The following is a 27815-nucleotide window of genomic DNA, read 5'->3' on the forward strand; positions in this document are numbered from 1 at the left end:
ATGTCTACCTCATTCTTTTTGTAATTGTATAGCATTCCATCATATGACTGATCTGTAGTTCTTCCTCTATAATATTTTAGCCATACTACCTTTTGAATGATTAAAATGCCTGATTATTTGTTAGTGCACCAACTCATTATTCTTGTTATAGAGAACAGTTAATTAACAGTAGTTAATATTCATATCTAAATTGATGGATACTTTTAATTCTTATTTGGGATTTTAGAACATAATCTGAGGATTTCTTGGCTTGCTCTGTCAGTAACCTAAGCTACTTCTTGATTCTTGAGACTGAACAGTAAATATTTTGATGCCAGCAATAGACACTTAAATCCTTGTTCTTTTCATGGCCTGTGATTATACTTTTTCCCTAAGTTTTGCCAAATACTTGGGTCTTTGTGATATTTTATTTATAAAAGCATAATTTATTTAACTAGTTATCAAAGTACTTACATTTTTTATTAATATCATAGAATCGCTAGACTCTGGCTTATTGGACAGAAAGGGGTCTTTGAAGATACTTTAGTCTAGTGAGTACCAATCCTGGATCTCAGTTGGCTGGCAAAGAGGAATATTAGAGTGTGTAGCCATTGCTTTCTCCAGGGGATCTTCCTGACCCAGGGATTGAACCTGGGTCTCCTGCATTGCAGGCAGATTCTTTACCATCTAAGTCACCAGGGAAGCCCCCAAAGTAACATAAATGCCAGGTTTCTTTGCTTTTTGCTGCAATTTTTTGGGTGTATTGTGGCAACATGGGTTATTTCATTTTGATCAGAAGCTCTAGAAGTTTTTAAAAAAGGAAACTCTAGACATTAATTTATTGGGAATAGCAGTTACTAATAAATGAAGTTTGATAGAAGTGTTTCAGATGGAGCCTGTAAAGGTAGAGAATCATAGAAGGCATCCCTTAATGATGAAAAATTGGGGCCAGTTATTCAAGCTTTAATTTTCTGAGTTGTCTTACATATTCTTTTTCACTAGTTGAAAATAGTATTTTTAATATTTTTGGTGTTACAAATTCCAGTAGCTACAACTTTCTAACTTAGCAAGGCAGTAATTGAAAATTATATGATTTGAACTTATACATTTATATCCAAGGATTTTGGGGTTTTTTTTTTTGTTTGTTTCCAACCAGTATATCAAGGCATTATATAAATGGTAAATTTAGGATATTCACCTTAGTTTCTCATTTTCTAACTAGCACTATAATGTTATACAGTACTTTCTCTGATATGATAGCATAAAGATATTACAATTAATATATTGCTAGTATATATTCCAGAGAAGGCAATGGCACCCCACTCCAGTACTCTTGCCTGGAAAATCCCATGGACGGAGGAGCCTGGTAGGCTGCAGTCCATGGGGTTTCGAAGAGTCAGACACGACTGAGCGACTTCACTTTCATTGTTTGCTTTCATGCATTGGAGAAGGAAATGGCAACCCACTCCAGTGTTCTTGCCTGGAGAATCCCAGGGACTGGGGAACCTGGTGAGCTGCCGTCCATGGGGTCGCACAGAGTCGGACACGACTGAAGCGACTTAGCAGCAGAAGCAGCAGTATACATTCATTGATTGAACTTCATTGTCTAAAAAATTGAAGCAATTAACTGACTCTTGAGGCCTCCTGAAAATCTGAATTATTTATATCATATAACATAGTTTTCATGCTTCTAATAGTTTATAGTCTTTTCATGGGAACTGCTAGCCTGCTGGTTATAATAATAAGCAACTTAATAGTGTAGGTGATTCTTAAATTTAGTACATTGGGTACTATTAAATAGCATTTAAATGTGACGAGATGTGTTTTATTAAGTCATGAATGTATACCTTGAGTGAATATAGAATCATAATTTTACTTCCTAAGGCATACATTAATTAACAAATAAAACATGCCCTGGAGTGTTGTCTTATGACTGTAATAGAGCTAGTATATTTTTAGTAATTATTTTTATTTGTATCCTGTGGTGTGTTCTGGGCATTGGGAGCCCCATGCTCAGACTTTAATGTGGTTATACAGTACTATAGAATTTTATTCTTAAAAAAGTTTCTTTTCACTATAGAACTTGAAAGATTTATTTCTTTAGCTTTATAGCAGCATTTTTCATTTAGACATAAGTTGGATTTACACAGTTTTAATAGATACTGTAATTTTCACTTTTTCACCTGGCCCTTAAGTTAAATATTTCCCCATATCTTGCAATTATATTCTTCTCCTTTTTTATTGAACTATCTGACTAATAAAAGATTTCTTTCTATACTGTTCCATAAGCTGTTCCCAAGAAACTAAACATACTGTTTCATACCTATTTAGAGCTTTTGAGTGTTCTACTGAAGATAAATTATACTTAGGTACCTAGATAATGACATTGTTAAGTTAGTGATTGCAGTAAATTAACTTATAAAACTCCCTTTCAAGAAAGCTATAAAGATTTTTTTCTCACTATAGTGTGTCATATATTGGCATAATACTATCACTTATGAAATACCACATTCTATGTAATTTTTTGTGTGTTGTTTTGACACCTTAAGGCATTTCTAGACATTTAAATTTTACAGAGTGATGACAGATTTGGTGAGTAATTCCTAGTCATGTTTGGTGGTTTGTAACTTGACTTTCATTTCCGTGCACAGGATTGTGGATAATATGCCTGTAACGTGGTGTTATGAAGTTGAAGATAGTCAGAGATTCTGTAATCCTGGATTTCCTATTGGCTGTTACATTACAGATAAAGGGCATGCAAAAGATGCCTGTGTTATTAACGTAAGTTTCTGATAAACTAACTCTGCTACTTTTAAAATAAGCTTTTTGGTAGAAGGCTTCAGTCCTTATCTGGACACAAATTGTTATAGTCATCAAATGAGTACTATTCTCATGTTCTGAAGGACAACTGCTCAGTCTTTTTGGGGGGTGGGGGATGGCTGCAACACAAGGCTTGTGGCTTCCCATCCAAGGATTGAACCTGGGTCACCACAGTGAAAGCACCAGGTCCTAACCACTGGGCTGCCAAGGAACTCCCATACTTGAGTTGCAGTTTATAACTCTGGGACTAAATAATTCAGATGTGATTCAACATTTACTGGCATTGTCTCTTATATGCTAAATACTATGCTACAGGCTTAGACTTTGTATGTTCTGACTCTATTAAAAAAATGTTCTTAGTGGACTACCAGAAATACCTCATTGTAAGTCCATGAAATTTGTATTGCAAAGTTGAGTCCATAGAATATTGTATTGCAAAAGTTTGGGTATTACATACACCTTTTTAAAAAGGTATCAATCTTTGAGGCCATTCTTTTATGATTAAAAAAAAAACAAAGTAAGTAAAGGCATTAATTGAGAAAGTAGTCAAAATTATTGGGGAATATATATCAAAGTTTGTATAATGAGGTCAACCTGGTTTAATCTCTTAATGAATATAACCTGAATATCAACCTCTTAATGATATTCAGACATACACACACATATAGTGGGATATTATAATACTCAACCATGAAAAGGAATGAAATAGTGCCATTTACAGCATCGTGGATGGACCTAGAGATTATCATAGTAAGTAGTGTAAGACGGGAAAGACAAATATATAATATCACTTATATGTGGAATCTTAAAAAATGATACAAACGAACTTATTTACAAAGCAAATTCACAGACAGAAAACAAAAGAAACTTATGGTTACCAAAGGGGAAGGGAAGAGGAGGATAAATTAGAAATTTTGGATTATTTGATACAAACTACTAGGTAAGCAACAAGGTCTTCCTATACAGCACAGGGAGCTGTATTCAGTATTTTGTAGTAAACTATAATGGGAAAGGAGATACATATGTAACTGAATCACTGCTGTATACCAAAAGTTAGTACAACATTGTACTTTAGTTAAACTATACTTCAATTTTTTTAAAAAAAGGGAGGGGAGTTTAAGCTTAAAACTTACTCATTTTTATGGAAAAGATGAAAACTCTGTCTAGGTTCTAATTTTCCTGCATGGTGTGGCTCATTTTAAAGTTTTATGTTTTGATTCTTTGATAGCCAGTGTTCTAACACTAACTTTAAGTTGTGTTCCACAGTCAGAATTCCATGAAAGAGATACGTTTTACATCTTCAACCATGTTGACATCAAAATATATTACCATGTAGTTGAGACTGGATCCATGGGAGCAAGATTAGTGGCTGCTAAACTTGAACCAAAAAGGTAACTGTGAAATAGATTAAAAAAATAATTAACTGTAAGCGAAATTTAGACCCAAAGAATAAATATTTTGGGCCTAGTTAGCTTTCTTTAATCAATGTTCTGACATATAATTTGGTATTTTAATTGTTTTTACTAAAACTCCCTTTAGCATGATTTGTTGAGTAATGGGTTGTCCAGAGAAACCATATAAATATTTGTTTTCCTGACATAGTAGGTGGTAGGCAAACCAAGATGCCTTCTTGTTTTGTTTTCCAGTCACTTTTTGACACCTTTTCTGTGTCAGCCTGGCATGGAGAACATGAGTGCTCAGGACCGTGTTCCCTTTTACAGTGGAAAAGCAGAGGCCCAGATGAGCTGCTTAGTGTGTCATATGCAAGTCTTCATGAAGTGTTAGATGCCAGTATGTGACAAGTCATTGCAAGGGCATCTCTTCAAATTACCAGCTTTTTTAGTGTGAACGTACCTATCATTTATTTGGGAGGTGCTTTTTTAATTGAGTATTCTTTTTTTTTCCCCCCATGACACCCCCTGCCCCCAACACCAACTGATGTAGCCATTTTCCCATGCTACTAATGGTAAAGAAATGCATACCATAAGATGGCAGTTAATTTACACTTCCTCAGTGTTTGTTTTGATTTCTTTGAAGATTCTTTAAGTGCTCTTCAAGTATTGTTTTCAAAAGTTTGGTTCTTATTTGAGTAATAGTTTGAGTAACGGTTATGTATAACTAAGCCCTTTATATGAAGTAAAGATTTGTACAGTTCAGTGTGATTTGAATCACTTTTGACTGTCAGCAGCGTTGTGAAATATGTACAGGATCTCTAAGCTTTACTCCATTTAAAAAAACTACTTCATCAGCATCTTGCCAAAATGTTTCTTCTCACAGCTTCAAGCACACCCATATAGATAAACCAGACTGCTCTGGACCCCCCATGGATATAAGTAACAAGGCTTCTGGGGAGATCAAAGTTGCCTATACTTACTCTATTAACTTTGAGGTGAGTGTGATTTTATCTTCAGTGTAACTCAGAAATTGATTTTAAATTCATATTACTTAAACTAATTAAAAATATTAATGATCAGGCTTGTCAAGTAGATAAGCTTTTAATGAGCTGATTTTTGGAATAGTTTGTCAGTGCACCAGGCAACATAATCATGCTCAAAACTAAGTCTTCATTTAAATAAAAAGTATAGGGAATTGGAGAACTGAACCTCATTAAAAATGTTAAGCCATAAGAGATACAAACAAGGCAAAAGGTAGAAAAGAGGCATAAAGGATGGTATGAAGATATCCAAGATACCCAACAAGCATTGGTATGTGTGCTGCCAAAGTGAGCACTGCAACAAACATTTGGGGAAATGACACCATTTTTCAAACCAGGATTTGAGTGTGATTGTAAATGAAGAATTTCCTGATAATAGATGATTTATTATACATTCACTGGAGGGTTTTATTAGGAGGAAAGTAAAGTTTATTGCATGAGAATCTTGGGCAGTATTCCACCTCTATTTTTAATAAACTCTTTTGGCAATCCAATATAGTTGTGACGTTTACTGTCCCCATATAATGTGTAATTTTGCAAGCCTGGTGCAGTAAATAATATGCCTTTCCTTCTGGATATTAAGAGCTCCTTGTGGGTGACACCTGCTAGAGGCTAAGGGTGCCTAGGTTATGACTTTGGTCTGGTTAAATGTCCCAGATGTAGATAGATAGCATCAAAGAGAATCAAGAGTAAGCTATTCCACTCAATTTTCTGAAATAATTAAATAGAGCTCCTAAATCATAACATTTAAAATAAGCCTTTGCCAATTAAGATTTAAAACAAGACTTTAAAAAATACAAGTAACTAGATACTGTTCAGTTCAGTTGCTCAGTCGTGTCCGACTCTTTGCGACCCCATGAATCGCAGCACGCCAGGCCTCCCTGTCCACCAACTCCTGGAGTTCACCCAAACTCATGTGCATCGAGTCAGTGATGCCATCCAGCCATCCCATCCTCTGTCGTCCCCTTCTCCTCTTGCCCCCAATCCCTCCCAGCATTAGAGTCTTGTCCAATGAGTCAGCTCTTCACATGAGAGCTCTTCACATGAGGTGGCCAAAGTACTGGAGTTTCAGCTTGAGCATCATTCCCTCCAAAGAACACCCAGGACTGATCTCCTTTAGAATGGACTGGTTGGATCTCCTTGCAGTCCAAGGGACTCTCAAGAGTCCTCTCCAACATCACAGTTCAAAAGCATCAATTCTTCGGCGCTCAGCTTTCTTCGAAGTCCAACTCCCACATCCATACGTGACCACAGGAAAAACCATAGCCTTGACAGACGGACCTTTGTTGGCAAAGTAATATCTCTTTTGTTATTTTTTATTTACTGCTTAATTTCATCTTGATTTTCCCGAGTCTCGAGTAAATCTTGCTCAGTGAATCTTATGACTGACTTGAGTTATGGTAATGAGAAACTGTATTTGTTGATTGGAAGGTTAAGCTCTGAATGGAAATCTTTGTATTTCTGGTATACTTTGTTGGCAAATTCTTATTCAAAGAGTTGTTTGTTTTTTATAATCTGTCTAGGAAGAGAAGAATATCAGATGGGCATCTCGATGGGACTACATTCTAGAGTCCATGCCTCATACCCACATTCAGTGGTTTAGGTAAGACTACAGTATAATCTCCTTCATGCTCTGTCCTTATTCTGTTCTCTGTCGCTTTGAGCATCTCAGTCACTCTAACTCTCACCAGTTACTCAGAAGGCTGGACTTTTGAATTAGGTAGACTTAGATTCAGTCCTGGATTTTGGTCACTGGTTGTGAGTCAGGCCAGATCACCCAAGTGCTCAGAGTCCATTTCTTCATCTAGAATTAACCTGTCTCACTGTGCTGTTCTGAGGGTTGACAGGAGGTAATGAAACAGAGCATTTGAGCACTTTACCTGGCATGGAAGAGGGCTCAGTATACAAGCTGCTACAGCTATTAGGACTGTTTTTTATAAATAATAATTAGGGTTAGAGTTATTGTTACTGAATTTCTTTCTTCAGAACATGACCCAAAACTTTTATCTAGGGAACTGTTCAAGGTGCCATTACTCGCCTTTTCCTACTTCACTGACTAATCTTTTTGACGCTCATTAATTTACTGAATAACTTGTTTTTCAGTAGACTTCTTGAGGGTAGAGACCAGTCCATTATTGATCCTTGCAGCTTATGGTGTGTTAATTTGGGCACAGTAGTTATTAATGTTGACCATGGACAAAAAACTCGTTCTCAATAGGCCATGAAGCCAGAGCACAGTTCATTGAATTTGTTTGATTTTAGGTCAGTTTTTTAATTGATTAATGCTGTTTTAATGTTACTCAAAAAATTGTTTTTAAAAAGAGTTCTGCTGATCCAATGATTAAGCTCTGGGTTAATCCTGACATGCTTATTTCTGCAGCATCATGAATTCCCTGGTCATTGTCCTCTTCTTGTCTGGAATGGTGGCTATGATTATGCTACGGACACTGCATAAAGATATTGCCAGATATAATCAGATGGATTCTACAGTGAGTGAAACATCTGAACTATTCCTTGGTCTGCCGTGCATAGTCTTTATTTTTTTCTTTGGAAAATTTTTAAATAATATCTTTAGTCAGAATCTACTTTTAAAACATTTCTTCTCAGAAGTGATCCTGAATTGACATTTTTGGATAAGAAAATGGTCCTTAAGAATTGGTTTTGTTGGTAGAGACTTAGTGACTACAGCTCTCAGAGCTGAACTGTTGACAGTCTCGTCTGCACCAGTAGAGGCTGAGGAGCAGTGCGGGTGCAGGAGTCCAGCTCTGCCCTTCTTTCACTTACGTGCTGTCAGCTCTGTTTCCAGCAGATGTTCAGTTTGGGAAGCAGCAAAGTTAAGTAGAGTAACTCCCAAGCAATTTTTATATGTGTATATGTTTGATTTTTTAAATTAATTTTAACTGAATTTATATCATTTCAACCTTTTGGTTTATTCAAAGTAATTTAATGTCTCAGCTTCATTTTAAGTTGTGTAATATTTTGCATTTTATACTTTTTCATTTCCCAGCAATGATTTGTAATGAATACATAAAACTCAGGTTTTCATTGTTTTCTCTTCCCTAGCTTCTTAGCCTCCTCACCCATCTTTCTGTCCTGTTCTAATTAGAAAAAAGAACATGTTAACATTTAGAAGCTTTTTAGCACTTAACATGCTACAGTTTCTTTCCCATGATATTATTGATTATATGCCTTATTAAGTATTTTATTAAAATAAGTTCACAATACTCTGTTCATAATTGGTAATTCCAAATAATTGCTGAGTTAATGGAATTTTTTTCTTAATTGTTTAGAGGTGCTTTGGGGTACAGGACAGAAAACCCCATTTCCAGTCTTGCTCCCATTCTCTGCCTCCTGCCAGTCTCTCAGGGTAGCTTTCAGAGCGAGTCTGTTCCAGAGTGTCAGGTCATTTCACTCTGGATCACAGCCCTCCAGTGACTTCCATCCACTGCACTCAGAGAGGCCCTCACAGTGGCCCGCGAGGCTCTGTTGTGGCCCCTGGCACTCTGCTTCAGCCGTGCTGGCCGCCTTGCTGTTCCTCAGACACGTCGGTCGTGTTCCTGTTCCAGGCTCCTCCTTACAGTTACTTTTCTGCCTTCCTCTAGTGTCCTCCCTCAGAGAGTCCCTCACATTCTCCTGGTCTTTACTGAGATGTGCTCTTCCCAAGGAGCCCTTCCTCACCGTCCCATTAAGATTACGTCCCCTCCACCCACACCCTACACCCATAATTCCTATCACCATCTCATGTACTGTGTATTTTGGTTATTTGAGAAGATTTGCTCACAGGAAGTTGTCTGTTATACTCGTTGTAGGATCTCTGGTATTTTAAACAGTACCAAGCATGTAGCTGGTGATCAGCAAATATTTGTTGGAATGAATGAATTAGCCCTTGATGTACCAGACTTGATGCATTGCTGGACTTATGACTGGTTGTAAAAAAAAAAAAAAAGGAATCCAAGGACTCCCCCAGATTGGGTGAGGCCAGAGCAGGAAGCAGTGCCAGCATGAGAGGTTAATGTTTTCCTTTAGGAATATGCTTATATCAAGTTTTTAACCAATTGGGCAATTAAATTGAGTCAGTGGTGAACCTCAGTCTCTTCCTGTTTATTAAGCCTGGATTGTTGAAGCGGGCAGAATGATTCTAGGTTAGTCAATGCCTTCTGTTCTCAGCAGAATTGAGTAGAAATTGAAGGAAAGTCTTCCAAATTTGGGTTTGCTGGATTCTCTGCATCGGAGGTCCATAACATATGATCTAGAAATTCACAAAAATTTACACTAAACAACAAATTTGTACCGGGTCCCAAATATTTCAGATATTAGGATTATTAATTACAGAGCAAAGATACATGAAAAAGTAACCGCTAGGATTTTCCGGCACAGATGACAGCTGAGAATCTATAGATAGAGAGTATGCGGTGTATCCAAAGTGGAATAAATAAAATGAAATCCATACCTCAATCAGTTAACCATAGAACACCAGAGAAAACAGAAGATCTTTTCTTAGAATCAGCTAGAGGGGGAAAAAGACTGAGCTTTCTGCAAAGGAAAAACAATGAAATTGGCGATGGAAACTCAAAAAATAATATCTTTAAATCGATGGTGAGAGAAATTAACTATTTACATAGAATTGTGTACTCAGAGATCTTTCAAAAATGAAGGTGAAATACCTGTTTCAGACTAACAAAGACAGTTGACCACAAACAGACCTTCTCTAAAGGAATTTCTATAGAAATACTTTAGTAGAAAATAAATAATAATCCTAAGAGAAGTTTAGAAGGATTAGTGAACAAAGAAATTCCAAATGATATTTTCTATCTATAATAATAATGAGTCTAAATATGGAGGTTAACAAAAGTGTATCAACAAAGAAAAAGTAGCTTTGAGGAATAATTGTGGATGAGGTAGGTGGCCATCTGGAAAAAAAGTAAATTCCAACTTCATTTAATCCAAATGATTAAATGAAAATGTGGAACTGTAAAATACTAGACCACATGGGAAGTTATTTTTAAATCTTGTCTACTGCTGCAAAGATAGAAATCTGAGTGGGAATTTGGGGAAGGGCTACAGAAGTACCCTGGACAAAATGTTAAGAGAGGAGGCTGAAGAAATAGCAGGGGCCACGTTTTGAAGGACTTTCTAAGCTGTGCAGTCTAAAGATCACCGAGAAGCTGTTGAAGTATACAAAACAGTGTTGACGTGGCCAGATTCATGTTTTAGGAAAATCACTTTTAACATTGTGTGGACAGTTGTCTGGACCCGGGCAAGATTGGAATCACCGAGACCGGTCAGAAGACTGTATGGAATTTCCAGAGTCAGGGGATGGTAGCAGGGAAGAAGTAGGGCAGTGGGCAGATAAACAGAAGGTGTCCAGGAGGTGGGATGGAATGCTGATTGGCCAGTTGAGAGGGTAGAAGAGGAGAGGAGCCAGTGAATGACCCCGAACCACCCAATTATTTAAAAGGATCTTTTTGATTCTGTATTGAGATTCAACTGAAGTGTAGAAACTGAGACCACTTTAGTGCACACTGTAATAGCCAGGTGAGAGGGGATAACTTGAACCAGGGACTAATCTGTCCTATGGGTAGATTTTAAAGCTAAACTGTAGGAATTGTTAAAGGATTGTATGAAGTGTGGGGAAGAAAAAAGATGACTCCAAGGTTTTGGGGACTGAGCAGCTGGTAGGTAGGCTAGAGTTTTATCTGCTGAGGGAACTGCAGGTAGAGGTGGGGAGAAAATCAGTTCCCTTGTGGATGATTCTGTTCAGGTGTCCACTGAACAGCCCGGTGGAGCCATTAATTAGGCAGGTATATATGTGTGTCTGGAGATCAGGGGAGCAGTGTGGGCTGGTGACACAAGCTTATTGAAATTTTCACAGCCTACTGTGCACGCAGAGCAGCTTTGAGAACTGAGGCCATTTGCTTGTTTTGGAGATTAGTTAGTGTGGGGTAAAAAGGATATAGAGTGTGATTTAAAATTGTCATCAAGTTGGATCATAAAGCTTGACTGACTAGGACATGGTATCCTGTTATCTTTGTATTTCTTTTTAAAGTATCTCAGTAATTATTTGTAGATCTTAACACATACAACATTTCTTTAGAAACAATTCAAGAAAGTTATATAAAGCTCCATGAGTCAAGCTTTCATACTTCAAAACTGAAATAAATATTAATATCTTTAAGTTTTTCTTTACATTTCTGTATCTGCATATTCAACAATGAACAAACTGCCTAGTTTTCTTGACGATCCCGTGAATGAAATGATTTCCTTCCCTTTTCAGGAGGATGCCCAGGAAGAATTTGGCTGGAAGCTGGTTCATGGTGATATATTCCGTCCTCCAAGGAAAGGGATGCTGCTATCCGTCTTTCTGGGATCGGGGACACAGATTTTGATTATGACTTTCGTGACTTTATGTAAGTGTTAAGTGAAAACTAAAAAGTAGAAAATGCTTTTTAAAAATAATTATTTGAAATCCAGTTTTCCTAGGTTGTAGCTAGGCTAGATTGTTGTTTCTGAGAGTCCTTTGGTTCTCAGAATCTGTGTTCTTTGACCATAAGTGACTGGGGGCGGGGTTAGCCATGCCAAAAGCTGACTCTTCAGATCGCCCTCACAGCTTCATAGAGACCAAGCACTTGTCATGGGAGCATGGGCGCTGCAGATGACCGGATCCTCATCTGGGCAGCCTGGAAGCAGGGCCACGCAGTTTGGCTGTCCTGCCTCACTGGAGCATATGATGAAAATCCCAGGACATCCTTGGCTTCCACTGAGAGGGACAGAACAGAGAGGAGACGGGACAGAACCCAGAGGGGGCGAGACAGGAAGCTTTTGGAGACCTCACCACCTTGGCAAGATTTAGGAAGCAAGACCTCTTTGTTTCCCCAGCAACGTTGAGGAAAGATCTTCCTACACACACACAAAAAAATCTCTTCCTTGTTACTCTTGAAAGCCTTCAGAAATTTTATTATTTAAGGTTTTGTCAATTAGGACAAATTTTTAATTTTTCTTTTTTAAAAAACAGAACTGACTTAGAGGTAGTCATCAGCTGCAGGAGTGGCCCTGAGACTCCTGTCTGGAGATGTTTTATTGCCCTGGTCTTTCAGTTTTCCAAGTTATCAGAGAAAAATATATTTATGAAAAAAAGTTTTCTGAATTTTGCATTTATTTTCTCATGTTCTCGTTGCCTGCTACTGGTGAACAAGTAACACATGAATGTTACTAGAAAAATTCAGAAACCACTGACTTTTCAGTAATTTTCTTAGCAAACACTTGTGCTTATGTTTGTTTGCATATTAAATGCGTAATACTATAATCATTTTCTGCAAGTAAAATTGTCCCAAGTTTTTATGATGCAATTAAACACGTAAGTGTTTGGAAAGAGAATGACTGATTCCAGATGTCTGGCACCTGCAAAGTTTGGAGTTGACTGATTTGCACCTCCCAGCTCCGTTGAAGACTAACTAGAACATATTTATCTACTAACAACTTAGATAAGGTGATGTCGGTGTGATGGGTGAGGCTAGCTAGCAGTTGTAAGTATATTACACTGAGAGGGGAGGATGGTAAAACGAGTCATGAAAGAGGTTTGGACGCAGCCAGACGATTGATTGCAGAGCCCCAGAGAGCCGAGGTGGATTTCCAGTGGAGTGGGTGCTTGAGGGTGAAATTCTGCTTTCAAATTAGATCGAGAGTGGCCTTCTGCCCCTCTCTGATCTTTGTTGGGGTCAGCTAGAAAATGACCTTGTCATGAAGGACAGTTTCAGAGAGCCTCGGTTAGAAAATGATAGCGATTGTTTCTCTTTAGTGTTTGAACATGGACTTTTTGCTTCAGAACAATCCATATCTCAGGCCTGAGAGAACTGGGGGAGGGTACGTCTTAGCTAAAATTCCAGTAGGTCCTCTAGTTACCCTGTTTGGTTTCCTGTGATCGTGAGTTTGTCCTCTCCAGTCGGTGCTGCTGGGAACGTGTGCTATAAATATAAGATGGTGTTTTTTTCCTTAATTAGTTGGGAGGGTTATATAGTGAAGAACAAACAAGCTAACTAGCTAAATAATAGAGGAAACAATTTCCCAAGTTACTGACCAAGCCCTTCAGTAGCTAGTGTTCACAAAGCTAGTGGTGCTGTGAAATCTTTTTTCCTCTCTTTTGTCCTTTGACTAGATTCTGCCTCATCTTATGTTTGGATGTTACAGGTTGTTTTTTTTTTTTCACCCCAGAGGACTCAGTATTGTTTTTAAAAGGAACAGAAAGTGAGAATATTTTACAGTTGGAGTATTTTTATTGATGTTAATTTAAAAGCTGTACTTGAATCTCAGAAGAGCTGAAAGCACTCTTGAGCTTGTAGTCAGCCTCCACTGATAACAAGAAAGGTGGACCCTGACAGGAAATATCCAGATTGGAGCTTGCCTTACCTGTGATCCTGTTGATGCAGTGCCTTAGATATTACTAAGATTCATTGTGGCTGCGTGGTAAGGGAGCATATTTTCATGAAGTTGTATTTAGTTTATTGTTTAAAAAATGAGCGGGGTCTTCTATCACTTCAAAGGAAACAATAATAAAATTCATAACTTTAAATTACTTATTTTTTTAGTTTTTGCTTGCCTGGGATTTTTGTCACCTGCCAACCGCGGAGCTCTGATGACGTGTGCTGTGGTCTTATGGGTGCTGCTGGGCACTCCTGCAGGCTACGTCGCCGCCAGGTTCTACAAGTGTAAGTAGAAGCTGTCCTGCCAGGTGTCAGACCAGGAGTCTAACCTGCCACGTCGGGGTCTGAGCCAGTGTGTCTGGTAGTTGAGGCTGTTCAAGCAGTGTGTTAAGAGGTGTTTAAACAAGCTTGTGAAATGGATGACTCTCCCTAGATTTGCTTGTTCAAACACGCTTGTTAAACAGTGGCTTCAGTAAATTTAGGTGCTGCCTATCCATTGTCCCCTGTCTCCTTCTTAAGTTTTGACATAATAGTTTTGGCTGCACAACTTAGATTGGCTACATTCATAGAAATATATTTAGTAAAGGGAAAAAAGTATCACTGAGTCATTTATTAAAACAAATAGCATATATATATATAGGAATACTTTATGTGAGAGAGGTCATCCTTGCATTGATTTATATTTATGAAGGTACACTGTACCTAAAGTAAATTCAGATCTCACTGTTTAAAGAGCCCCCAAGTAAGTTACTCTTGCAGCAAGGTTTAGTTGCATTCTCTTGTGTTCTTGCTTTCCAGAAGTAAAATAAAGTTCAGTGAAAAAAAGAATTCAGAGCCACAGAATAAGAGTGAGATAGGATTAGACGACTTACAAAGTAGCTTTTCTGGGTCAGCAAATGCCAAAGTTTGCCCTGCTTAGGAAGCCTCTGGTCCAGTTGAGACGATCCTATTGGTAATCTGTGATTGAAAATGCCAGGGAGATGATGACACAGGGCTAGGGTTCCTCAAGGTCTTCTGATAGGACTGAGGTTTCAGCTAAAACACATAGGGTTACTTAGGTAGCCTTAAGGTGTGGTTGGCTAGACTCAACCCCAAATAGAAGTATTAGATTTTGCTGGATGTGTAGAGTATGTGAAGGCCTGTGTGCATGTGTGAGTGAGTGAGTGAGTGAGTGAGTGTGTTTACGTGCTGTGAGTTTTGTCAGACTTCTTTTTTTCTTTCATTCTTTGCTCACAGACATAGGATTAGGCTGGTCATACGTATTTTAAGACAAAGGATATGGTTGGGGCCCTGCCTGCTCCCCCTTTCTCAGTTTCTGTGCTCTCGCTTTCCTTCGTTCTTCAGTCAGGCTCTGCGCCCGCACACCTGTCTGGGGCCTTCTCACCTGCTGTTCCCTCCACTTGACTTCCCGTCCGTACTCCCTGCCCGACGGACACACCTCCCCTTCATCTCCTGTCTGTCCTTCAGACCTCCTTGCTGCTGATTAAGTAGCGTATTCATCAGGCAGAACATTCGGAGACACACTGTCACACAATGCTTCATTGTATAGATTCATTTTTAATGTTTCAAATAATAATATTTGAATTTTGATTGAAATTATATTAAACCCCCCAAATTCATAATTTCACAGTAGTCTTGTCAGTAATGCTGTGAATTCAAATCATATATATATATTATTTTTTCTTTTAGACCAAGAAGTACTTAAACTTATAAATTGTGATCTCAGCCAGTTTTATCTCCAACTTTTAAATTAGGAGTGGAGGAGTACTTTCATTTATTTTACTCCAGATACTTTACGTTTTTAAAGTGGGGGGGAATTAGAAGTAAAGAAGAGTAAACAGTTGGTAAGTAAATTATTCTATCAGGTGGCGGCACCCCTTCTGTTCTTAGTCACCTGATCCTACACGCTGACCCCCCCACCTCCCACCCCCACGGCCTGGAGAAGCTGCCCTGCTAAAGGCACCCTGGAGATTCAGACCTCCTGTGGGCATTCAGGAGTGCTGCCTGTCAGGCCTGAGGGTTCCTAGTTTTATAACAGATTCTGAAATTGACCTCAAGGTAAATGAGTGTTTCCAGGGTACTCTTTCTTCATCCAGTCCCAGTGATTGAAACTGGGTTAGAACTTAAGGGTTTGTTTTGTTTTGAAGTTAAAAAAAGTAGAAGAGAATAAAACTTGTTTGGATGACTTTTTTTTGATACTAAATTTATTTTATGCTGAAACAAAAGTCTTTAGAGTGGGACTTAATCCAGGCAGTCCTGGGATGTGTGTCTCTGGGTTTGGATCATTTGATGGGGGGGTATTAGGACCTTTGCTCATGGCATTTTTCTAGGAATGGGCACCAGTGCTGTGTGTTCATTTGTCCAGTGCCAGAACTGAGGTATGGACATTTGGTTTGCTTTGAAAGTACGTCTTTGTGTTAATGCCACTTCTGTTTTCTCCTGCAGCCTTTGGAGGTGAGAAGTGGAAAACAAATGTTTTATTAACATCATTTCTTTGTCCTGGGTAAGTGGAGTTTTCAATAATAACTTGCTTAACATAATCATATTTTAGTTCCCAGAATTTCTGTCCTGTATGTCTAATCTTTTCTGGGTGTATCCAAGAAAATGAATTTAATTTTTAAAAAGTGAACATTCAGTGAACATTTGCAGAATGACTACTACCTGTCTTACCTGGAAAAAATTGCCTTTAGACAGGAGAGTTTTTTATATTCCTTTTCTTAAAAGTCTGTTTCTTAGTCTGGCAGTCCCAAGCATGATGAAAATATGTTTTAAGGGGTAAATTTCATAAGGTGCTGATAGGAGTTTAAGTCAAGCAAAACCAATTTGAAGAGCAATTCAGTTTTCTACTAAAGTTTTTTTATTTTTTAATTTATTTTTAATTGAAGGATAACGTTGGTTTCTACCAAACATCAGCATCTGCTGAAGTTTTAAATTCACATACCCTAATGACCCAGCAATTCCACTTTACTGTGTATAGCACAGAAATTGTGATACTCGCTGCATATGATTGCCACTGTATCATTTTGCTTCTACCTCAAATGTTACCCAGACGCCTGTTGTGTCTTTCAGGATTGTGTTTGCTGACTTCTTCATAATGAACCTGATTCTGTGGGGAGAAGGATCTTCAGCAGCTATTCCTTTCGGGACCTTGGTTGCCATATTGGCTCTTTGGTTCTGTATATCTGTGCCTCTGACATTTATTGGTGCATACTTTGGTTTTAAGAAGAATGTAAGTTTATAGATGTTAACTTATTTGAATGAATCTCAGCCGTGGAAATTAGCATATGCCACCATAAAGATGCAAGTGTTTAGAAGATAGAAACTAGTCCTGTGGGATTTGAATTTCATAGAAAATTGATGACTTCTTAGTTTGACTACTGCTGCTGCTGCTAAGTCACTTCAGTCGTGTCCGACTCTGTGCGACCCCATAGACGGCAGCCCAACAGGCTTCCCCGTCCCTGGGATTCTCCAGGCAAGAACACTGGAGTGGGTTGCCATTTCCTTCTCCAGTGCATGAAAGTGAAAAGTGAAAGGGAAGTCGCTCAGTCGTGTCTGACCCTCAGCAACCCCATGGACTGCAGCTACCAGGCTCCTCCGTCCATGGAATTTTCCAGGCAAGAGTAATGGAGTTGCGTGCCATTGCCTTCTCCGAGTTTGACTGCAGTCATTCTTAAAATAGTACTCAGAAGAATGTGGTTAGAGGTTATGGATGTAAAGTTAAGATTTCAAAGTTTGATAAGTAAATGTAAATGGAAACTAAAATAGATTACAGGAAATGAATGCTAATTTAAACTAATGAAAAATACAAATTTATTACATTAAAAATAAATTGTTCCCTTTTTTTAACTTAAAAAGTACATGTGTCTTTTTTTCTTAGCAATAAATGTTTCTAATCTTATATAACTTAACTAGGTAAAACTGAGTACGGGTTAGGAAGCAAAGCTGTAAAAAAAAAGTGACCATACTGTAAGGATAGCAGTGTTTTTCATATGTAGTTTTGGAATAAACTTTATGTGCTTATCTGCTGGCATTTGGTTTTAGGAAGGGTTGCAGTCACGGCTCAGTCCCCCGCTCCAGCCTGTCTGCCTCCACCTCTGCTGCCCGCTTTCTACCCACAGGCTCAGAGGAAGCTGAGAATTCATTCTTGGGTCCTTCTCTAACTCCACTATCTTGGCTTTTCTCTGAAAATGTCTCCACAAGGTTAAAAGAAGTTAACGTAGTTCAGTACACTTTGTGAGGGGATCTGGAATACCCTGGAAGAAACTTAGCTACTTTTAAGAGACTTCAGAGTTTCCACTGTACCTACCATGCCAGGCTACTAAAAGATTTCTCAGTTCTTTGACATTTTGTTTATGACTTGAAATCTGTATAGTATAAATAGTAAACTGACATGATTTGAAATTTTTAAATTACATAGATGAAATAAGTACTTAAAATTCTAAAAATATAAAATTTGAAGAATGGTATAGTGATTCTCTCCCTCTATTACACATACGCTGACATATGAAATAATCAAGTTCACAGAAGTATAATCTCAGTGAGAATATCAGGTTTTAACTTTAGCTGTATCATCACAAAAACTATAGAAGTAGGTTTTGAAGTTTTTTGCAAGGAAGTGAATTTCTACATGTGTACTCCCCTCCCTCCCCTCATGTTACTGTGTCTAGGTGCTTGAGGCTCCAGTTGTTTTTATACTGCCATGTAGTGTGTTAGAGAATAATTGAGAACATCACCAGTAATTTATGATCATAAAGCTTCATATAACCATTCATTATCTTCCTTGTGTTCTTAAGTCTTAGCAAAAATTGAGCAATTTTAATAGAAATGACATTGTCCATCTCCAAAAAACACATTGACAACAGTTTCAGAACCATTTCTTACAGTAAATATATAACTAAAAGGAGAAGCTTAACTCTACCCTTGTATTAACTGTTATTTTCTGAGTCCTATATTGTTTCCTCCTGTGTATTTCTTATTTTGTTTAAAGCCGTTAGTCATTGGATCCCTGCTGGAAACCGTGGTGGCTTGTTCCAGTAGACAGACAGACTGTTGTACCTGATGGTGTCTGGTGTGGGGCTTCTAAATACAAGTTTCCCTCTGATGACCTAGGTCGACTTGTATTGCCATTAGTGTCAGCATGGAAGCTGAGAAAAAGCTGACAAATAATCTAGTGCAGAGAAGAATTTCTTAAATAGATATATAATTATTAACCCTTTTTCTCTCTTTTTTTTTTTTTTACTGAAGGCCATTGAACACCCAGTTCGAACCAATCAGATTCCACGTCAGATTCCTGAACAGTCTTTCTACACAAAGCCATTACCTGGTATTATCATGGGAGGGATTTTGCCCTTTGGGTGCATCTTTATACAGCTTTTCTTCATCCTGAATAGTATTTGGTAAGCTGAGCACTAAGTCCTCTTATTCTCGTTCCCATTGTATGTACTACTAGCTTTCTCTTTTTGTTTATAGGGCTTACTGTTTATACCTTTAAATGTAAACTGTTATCCAATAATCAGAAATCTTAAGAGATAAGATTTTATCTTTTATCTTTTCAGTGTTAGAAGAATTGTGATATTTATTATTATTATTATTATAAATATTTATTATTTATTAATTATTATTTATTACTTAATTATTACACCTCTATAAGGTGGATGCTGTCCCATTTTACAGAGGTGAAAATGAGATTTTGGAGGTTAAGTAATTTGCCTGTGTCACCCGGCCACTGTGTGACAGAAAATTCACCTGTCTCTCCAGTCCTGTGTTTTAATAAGTAACCTGTACTGCTTCAGAGGAGTGTCTTTGAGCTCTTGATGGGAGGGGATTCAAGCAAGCATTGTTGAGCTAGACAACCTTCAAAGTCGTTTCTTATCTCAAGATTACTTCATTTTCTGATTTCTTGTTTGAGTAGGAAAATGCACCGTGGTAATTTTGAGCCACTCATACACTACAGTATGTTGTGATCTTTATTTGATCACATTGACAAATGCTACAGAAAGTATCAGGGTTCCAGGTAGCATTGTCAGAACTAAATTTGAACTTTTTTAGTTATTAGAGCCTGTCTTTCCTTCCTGTTTGTAATAGTTAGTTCAGTTAGTTCAGTCGCTCAGTCGTGTCCGACTCTTTGCGACCCCATGAATCGCAGCACGCCAGGCCTCCCTGTCCATCACAAACTCCCGGAGTTCACTCAGACTCATGTCCATCGAGTCAGTGATGCCATCCAGCCATCTCATCCTCTGGCGTCCCCTTCTCCTCCTGCCCTCAGTCCCTCCCAGCATCAGAGTCTTTTCCAATGAGTCAGCTCTTCGCATGAGGTGGCCAAAGTACTGGAGTTTCAGCTTTAGCATCATTCCCTCCAAAGAAATCCCAGGGCTGATCTCCTTCAGAATGGACTGGTTGGATCTCCTTGCAGTCCAAGGGACTCTCAAGAGTCTTCTCCAACAACACAGTTCAAAAGCATCAATTCTTCGGCGCTCAGCCTTCTTCACAGTCCAACTCTCACATCCATACATGACCACAGGAAAAACCATAGCCTTGACTAGACGGACCTTTGTTGGCAAAGTAATGTCTCTGCCTTTGAATATGCTATCTATCGCTTCTTGGCTTTTTGGCTAAGATCAAGTGTGAATATGCTATCTAGGTTGGACATAACTTTCCTTCCAAGGAGTGTGTGTCTTTTAATTTCGTGGCTGCAGTCACCATCTGCAGTGATTTTGGAGCCCCCAAAAATAAAGTCTGACACTGTTTCCATTGTTTCCCCATCTATTTCCCATGAAGTGATGGGACCGGCTGCCATGATCTTCGTTTTCTGAATGTTGAGCTTTAAGCCAACTTTTTCACTCTCTGCTTTCACTTTCATCAAGAGGCTTTTTAGTTCCTCTTCACTTTCTGTCATAAGGGTGGTGTCATCTGCATATCTAAGGTTATTGATATTTCTCCTGGCAATCTTGATTCCAGCTTGTGTTTCTTCCAGCCCAGTGTGTCTCATGATGTACTCTGCATAGAAATTAAATAAGCAGGGTGACAATATACAGCCTTGACGTACTCCTTTTCCTATTTGGAACCAGTCTGTTGTTCCATGTCCAGTTCTAACTGTTGCTTTCTGACCTGCATACAGGTTTCTCAAGAGGCAGGTCAGGTGGTCTGGTATTCCCATCTCTTTCAGAATTTTCCACAGTTTATTGTGATCCACACAGTCAAAGGCTTTGGCATAGTCAATAAAGTAGAAATAGATGTTTTTCTGGAACTCTCTTGCTTTTTCCATGATCCGGCGGATGTTGGCAATTTGATCTCTGGTTCCTCTGCCTTTTCTAAAACCAGCTTGAACATCAGGAAGTTCACAGTTCACGTATTGCTGAAGCCTGGCTTGGAGAATTTTGAGCATTACTTTACTAGTGTGTGAGATGAGTGCAATTGTGCGGTAGTTTGAGCATTCTTTGGCATTGCCTTTCTTTGGGATTGGAATGAAAGTGTTTTCCAAATTCAGCCGATGCTATCATATATGATAAGAAACAATCTGTACCCAGTATAACCTTTTCTTACTTTGGCTCTGTCTTTACATTAATTTTGGGGGGGAAGGGAGGAAGTGTCACAGTTTTGACTTACCAGTAGACAGACTAAGCATATTTGAATAAATAAGAGTTGCAAGTCCTACCTGAACAGGAAGACAGTTTAGTGCATTGTTGTATCCTTCCTGCCCTGCCCTGCCTCTGCTACATACATCACGTCTAAACCAGTGAGAATTTGTCGTCGATTAGATGGGAGAAAAAGCAAACGTTTCCAGTTAAAAAAAAAATGAAAGGAGTGTGTCATTTACCGTGTCAAAAAGAAACTGTTGACTGGTTCATCTTGACTTGTTTGATTGTAGGTCACACCAGATGTATTACATGTTTGGCTTCCTGTTCCTGGTGTTTATCATTTTGGTTATTACCTGTTCTGAAGCAACTATACTTCTTTGCTATTTCCACCTGTGTGCAGAGGTATGTATTAGCAATATTCGCTTATGTTAATTTGCTAACAGCATTTATAATTTTGGCATAAGGTAACCTTGAATACTATTAATTGAAGTAAATATGTGTTATTGTGGGGCAAGTTGTGAAGTAATTTTCTTTATCGACTTTTTTTTCCCATGTCAATTTCTAATGTCACAAAATAGCCTCCCAAACCTGAATTATCAAAAGATTGCAGTCTTTTTGTGTGTGTATTTTTTTCTTCAGTGAGCAAGTATAACCGCACATTTGCAGTTGTAGGTAGAAATTGACCTATATTCCTAAATCAAATGCAGCCATCTTTAAGCCTGAGTTAAGATAGTTTCCAGTGCAGTATATTTACAATTTATTTAGAACTTAACTTTTAAAATGTTAATTTCCTAAGAATAGCACATTATGCTGAATTTTTAAAAAACTGTTAGACTTTAAAATTACTATTCTTATTGTGATACAGATACTTATAGACTGAAAATTTAGTGAAAGCAAACATTTTACGTGGAAAAATTTATTAAAACATTTAGGAGATTTCGTTGCAGTGAGTTATATAGTTGGCAGGAAGACAAAATGATGACGTCCTTGGGTGACTTAATTAAAAGATTTAGATTGTGTTTAATCATTGTTTTATAGTTGTTTTCTATACAGGAGATAAAATCTTAACTATTAAATTTGATACGCTTTTTTAGAAAATTGAGGTTAAGTTCGCATATAATGCGGAGAAGGCAATGGCACCCCACTCCAGTACTCTTGCCTGGAAAATCCCATGGACAGAGGAGCCTGGTGTGCTGCAGTCCATGGGGTCGCTACAAGTCGGACATGACTGAGTGACTTCAGTTTCACTTTTCACTGGAGAAGGAAATGGCAACCCACTCCAGTGTTCTTGCCTGGAGAATCCCAGGGACGGGGGAGCCTATTGGGCTGCCGTCTATGGGGTTGCACAGAGTCGGACACGACTGAAGTGAGTTGGCAGCAGCAGCATCAAAGATAGAAGGTGTTTCTAAACACCTTTAGCGAAATTGGCAAATTTCAGTATGAAGAGACTGCAGTCAATAGTAAAAGTTAGGTTTGGGGGGCTATTCCATTTAGCTATGTTCTCTTTATTAACTTTCTTCAGCTGCGTTACCTATTAATTGGAAACTAATTCTTGATCTTGGATTTTCCTCTTCTGCCCAGGATTATCATTGGCAGTGGCGCTCATTCCTCACCAGCGGCTTTACTGCGGTGTATTTCTTAATCTATGCAATACACTACTTCTTCTCAAAACTGCAAATCACGGGGACCGCAAGTACCATCCTGTACTTCGGGTATACCATGATAATGGTTTTGATCTTCTTTCTTTTTACAGGTAAGAATTAGAATGGTTTCTTTTTAGTTAATACGTTTTAAGGCAAATTATTTGTAATTATTTTGCTTTTATAAAACCCATGAAGACTTCTACTACTTAGTGCTCCTATATTTAGTTCTCAGTGCAGCTAAGCATGGTTTGGTCCGCCCCCTGTGAGGGTGAGGTGAGTACCAGCGAAGCAGAGGCGAGAAGACAGGGCCCAGCGGAAGAAGACTAACCAGGAGCGTTGTTGTGCTGGGAGTCAGGGGTGCCTTGGCCAGAACACCTCAGGGCTCCCCTCCATCTCTTAGTGGGGCAGTCTTGCTTTCGCTCATTTCAGAAGTAGAGTAAAAAGCGCTAGCTACCTAATTTAGAAGTAAGTAGAAATTGGGGGTTAAAAATTTGAGATGAGATTGAGAATAAATGATACCAAGAAAAGATGAGCATAGGACATCCCTTATTCTAGAAGTTTTAAACTGCAGGTTTATATCTCCACTTCAAAATCCATTTACCTAATGGGATAAAGTGTGCTTTACATTGGTATTTATATATGTACATTTTCTCTGTCCACCTAGGAAAGTTCTCTGTATCTCAATGCTTGGGTGCTTAGCAATTGTAGAATGATTAAACAACAACAAATTGAGGGACCATTTCTTTGTCACAAAAAGTGTACATCTGAAATTTTATCTTAAGATTGTGTTGCATGCTATGTGAGGAAGTACAGGAGCCAAAAAAGAAAAAAACTTGTTAAAAAATTAGCTTTTCTACTTTCTACTCATCTGTTAGCATTTAAGAGAATTAGGTAGAGTTTTGAAGTGCCCCTGTTGCTATATCAGTATATATAACAAGATTCAGGCACCTAGATCAATTCTGTACATCAGGTCATTCATTGGTCAGACACAGTCGGGTAGGGGTGTGTGTGTTGTGGGGATGCATATCTTGGTCTCTGTGTAATAGATTTAGATCCACAGCCATAAGTCTCCATAAATGATCTGTAAAACAGTCATAGCCTATGAAACGAGGATTACTGTTTCGGGGCATCTGTATCCATGTCTGTAAATACATATACAATTTATTCCTTGGTATATACAAAAAATCATGGTCTGGGTGAATGTCTTGTTTTTCCAGGCACATGTTATCATGATAATTCAACTATCACCTCAACTTTATTGTTCTTGATTTTTAAAGCATCATATTTTTTACTTATTTTGAATAAAACAACTTTTCTAGTCTAAATTCTGGAGCCACATCAAATTTAAATCAACCAGTGAAGCCAGTGACTTTTAGTGTATATCGGTTTGTGGGAAGGAAACATCCACATTTATTTTAGGACTCTGCACTGACACCATTTTTTTAAGTCAATCTATTTTACAAAACATTATTATTCTGCCACATTAGGAAAGATGCCACTTTTAGTATGTACACTATACCCATTTAGTATTAAGAACAAAATAAAATACTAGAAGTACTTGAAGAACAAAGGAAACTTAACTTTCTTAGAGTTGCTAGTATGATGATAAAATGTATTTTCTCATCTTAAAATGCCTTCTATTACCTTGAAGTTCTTGTTTCACATAAGATTGTTTCAGTATATTTATGTTTTCACCTTTACTTTTCTGGAATTAACCCCAACCTCTTCTCAAGCCTTAATAATGACCCTTTGAATATCCAGAAGGTATATATGTGTGTCCTCGAAAAAACACAGAGTGCGTGGCATGTGCAGAGCAGGTACTTGGTTACATATATGATGTAAGAATGGGTATAATAACATTCATAACTTCTGTGGTAATGTCCCAACTATAGTCTCTTGACTTATAAAATCTTAAAACAATGGTGAAAACAATTGGAACTTTAAATATAAAACTTCCACAAGGGGCATGTGTATCCCCTTCTATATTCTTCTATAGCCCTACCTATTGAATATTTCTTAGGGGATAATCTTGGAAAAAATGCTATGCATCAATTCTAATGTGGTAGGCAGTTTCATAATTTAGTACATCAGTTCAGTTCAGTCACTCAGTCGTGTCCGACTCCTTGCGACCCCATGAATTGCAGCACACCAGGCCTCCCTGTCCATCACCAATTCCCGGAGTTCACTCAAACGCACGTCCATCGAGTCGGTGATGCCATCCATATTCTCTTGCAAAACAGTCTCTGAATTTACGTTTAGTACCTGTAAGTATGGTACAGTTTAAAAGGATACTACACTTGAAATCAGAAGTAAATCTGAATCCTGGCCTTTGTTATCATCCACAGGCCCTAAACAGTTACATAATCCTTAAAGCCTCATTTTTGTCAACTGTCTGGCATTCAAATTTTTTAGAATCTAAAGTGATAAAAATACTTCAAAATTTTTAGACTCTAAAGTGATAAAAATACCTAAAAATCAAGGCCTGTATTTTTTCATGAATCTCCTCATTTACTCTGTTAACAGTCTGTGGAGGCTGGTAGGGCAGATAAAATTATCTCTCTTAAATGAGATAAAGAAATGGAGTGGAGATTCCAGGTGACTCATCTAAAGATGATTCACGCATCTCAGGACAGAGCTGCTCTGTCCTCCAGTTCTGTGCCACCTCTCATCTCAGACGGAGTGTGTCTTTATTATTATTCTTTATCATATCACTTTAACACTTTGTAAAGTCTTTCTGAGTTATTTTGTTATAATAATCTTTGAAAACTGATCATTCCCAATAACTGTACTTAGAAAATATTCCCTTTTAATTCTGTGAATCTGATATTCTGATTTTTAAGCTGTTCATATCATATGTTGAATTAATAGCATTTTCCATTTTGTGATAAGAAAGTATTTTTAAATAGAAAAGTAAGATTGGCATCCTTTTCCTCTTCCAATTTTAGCCTTTTCTGTGTAATAAGGAAAAGAATATATTATAGAAAACTTTAGATAATCCTATAGCATAAAAAGTTTTTTAATCAATTTCTGTAAGAAATTTGATTTGAATTAGTGCAGTATTTTTCAGAAAAGTTTATGGGTCTTTGGTGTATTCCTGGTAATGGCTTATAGTTTTGGTTTATAGTTTTATGGCTTTTTTAAGGAACCAGTCATTTTAAGTCTGTACTTTTATGTAAATCATGAAGCTGCCTTTGAAAGGAGGTTGACTTTTGTTTTTTCTTTTATAGGAACAATTGGCTTCTTTGCATGCTTTTGGTTTGTTACCAAAATATACAGTGTGGTGAAGGTTGACTGAAGAAGCCCAGTGTGTCCAGTTAAAACAGAAATAAATTAAATTCTTCATCAACAAACACCTGTTTTTGTGACTACCTTGAGTTTTACCAGACTTATTGGCCTAGTAATCCTTAAGAAACAACATGATTCTAAATACACCTCTCCCCATATACCCGTCCCCGCAGAATGTGTTATCAGCACTAAAACATTTGTATCGTGATTTGATTAAGTATATATTCAGTTGTTCTCAATGAAGAGCAAATTTAAATATTATGTGCATTTGTAAATATAATAGCTATAAAATTTTCAGTACTTCTAATGGCAGAATAGAAGAGGCCATATTAAACAATACTGATGAAATACAGGACAGTTCATTGTAAATAGGATTTTCTAGGCTCGGTAGGTGGAAAGAATTATTTTTCTTTGAAGGAAGTAACTTTTTATCATGGTAATTTTGAAGGATGATTCCTATGATGTGTATTGGGGCGGGGGGTAGGGCTGCTGCTTTTAAAAAAATCTTGTATTGGTTGTAACTGTTCATATCTTCTTTTCTGTGTTGACTTCATTATTCCATGGTATTGGCCTTTTAAAAACTATGTGCCTCTGAGTCTTTCAATTTATAAATTTGTTATCTTAATAAATATTGTAAAAACATCTTCATTGCATCATTACCTGTTGTATATTCATGGGGATTCTGTATTTGCCAATGGTGTTTTTAAGTGATTTATACTGTTTTATCAGATTCTACTGATTTTTGCTAATGTACTTTCTGAGCTTTGAGCTAAATGAAATTCCAATTTCCCAGGCTTTGTAACAAAACTAAACTTTTCACTGTTAGGCAGTTAGCAGAAATTTTAGTCATGCATATCTAGCCAGATGAATTATGTAAGTATAGTAGTTAATATGAGCCTACTGCATTGCTGTTAAAGATTTCATATTTTTTTAACCTGTTTTTCAAAATACAGTATTTCTTATTTTTTTAATCAATTTTTATGATTATGCATTAACAATGACTAGCAGCTCTTCTTCATTATGATTACATTTGTCTTAATTTGAATTTCCTGGAATTAGGAAATCACTGTGTTGCAGTGTGTTGCCTGGGACTGTCTCCTGGACAGCAGGAAGCTGAGCGGGTGGGGCTGGGTCAGCTGCCTTGTGGACAGTGACCTGTCAGCAGAGCTGGGGTGGAAGGAGCTGGGCGCTCAGCATCCGTCCCACGAACTGCCTCTGAGCCGGGACCCAGCCACAGGGTCCCCTCTTGCTGGCTGTCTCCACCGTGACCCCTCTGCTCTGGACGATGTGGCTTTGGAGAACTGGCCAACCCCTTGAGGAGGGACATGTTGAGAAACTGATGAAGCTGCAGAACCAAGGTCGTAGACTCTTCTTTCAGGACTTCAAGGAAACAGATAGTAAGGATTGGACCCCTGAGTGCCGTGGGAAAATGCGACTCAATAAGTGTGATTGTGCAAACCAGCTGCCATCAGAAACGACTCTTCCCCTGCCCCCACTGGTTCATATGACTTCCTTGAGATCCATTACATGAAGCTGTCAAAGAACTGGGCCGTCAACCTGTGTGGGATGGGGCCTCAGGAATCTGGTGTCTTTTGACAAACACACCCTTGGGAGGCAGTGGCTTCCGTGCAGCCACAGGCGAGGCTTTGAACTGTCACCA

General features: G+C 38.1%; 1 protein-coding gene across 1 annotated transcript in view; it reads left to right on the forward strand.

Annotated features, from left to right (window-relative positions):
- Positions 1-26807, forward strand: part of TM9SF2 (transmembrane 9 superfamily member 2) — a 51561-nt gene extending 24754 nt beyond the window's left edge. Inside the window, exons 5-17 of the mRNA NM_001205323.1 lie at positions 2631-2760; positions 4066-4190; positions 5077-5188; positions 6757-6836; positions 7614-7722; positions 11508-11640; positions 13816-13935; positions 16096-16153; positions 16720-16879; positions 18895-19046; positions 21518-21629; positions 22809-22980; positions 26098-26807. Of these exons, the coding sequence (NP_001192252.1) occupies positions 2631-2760; positions 4066-4190; positions 5077-5188; positions 6757-6836; positions 7614-7722; positions 11508-11640; positions 13816-13935; positions 16096-16153; positions 16720-16879; positions 18895-19046; positions 21518-21629; positions 22809-22980; positions 26098-26165 (1531 nt within the window). The 3' untranslated portion in view covers positions 26166-26807. The remainder of the gene's footprint in view (positions 1-2630; positions 2761-4065; positions 4191-5076; positions 5189-6756; positions 6837-7613; positions 7723-11507; positions 11641-13815; positions 13936-16095; positions 16154-16719; positions 16880-18894; positions 19047-21517; positions 21630-22808; positions 22981-26097) is intronic.
- Positions 26808-27815: the final 1008 nt, after the last annotated feature.

Source organism: Bos taurus, chromosome 12 (assembly GCF_002263795.3).
Source record: "Bos taurus isolate L1 Dominette 01449 registration number 42190680 breed Hereford chromosome 12, ARS-UCD2.0, whole genome shotgun sequence".
Classification (NCBI taxonomy): Eukaryota; Metazoa; Chordata; class Mammalia; order Artiodactyla; family Bovidae; genus Bos; species Bos taurus.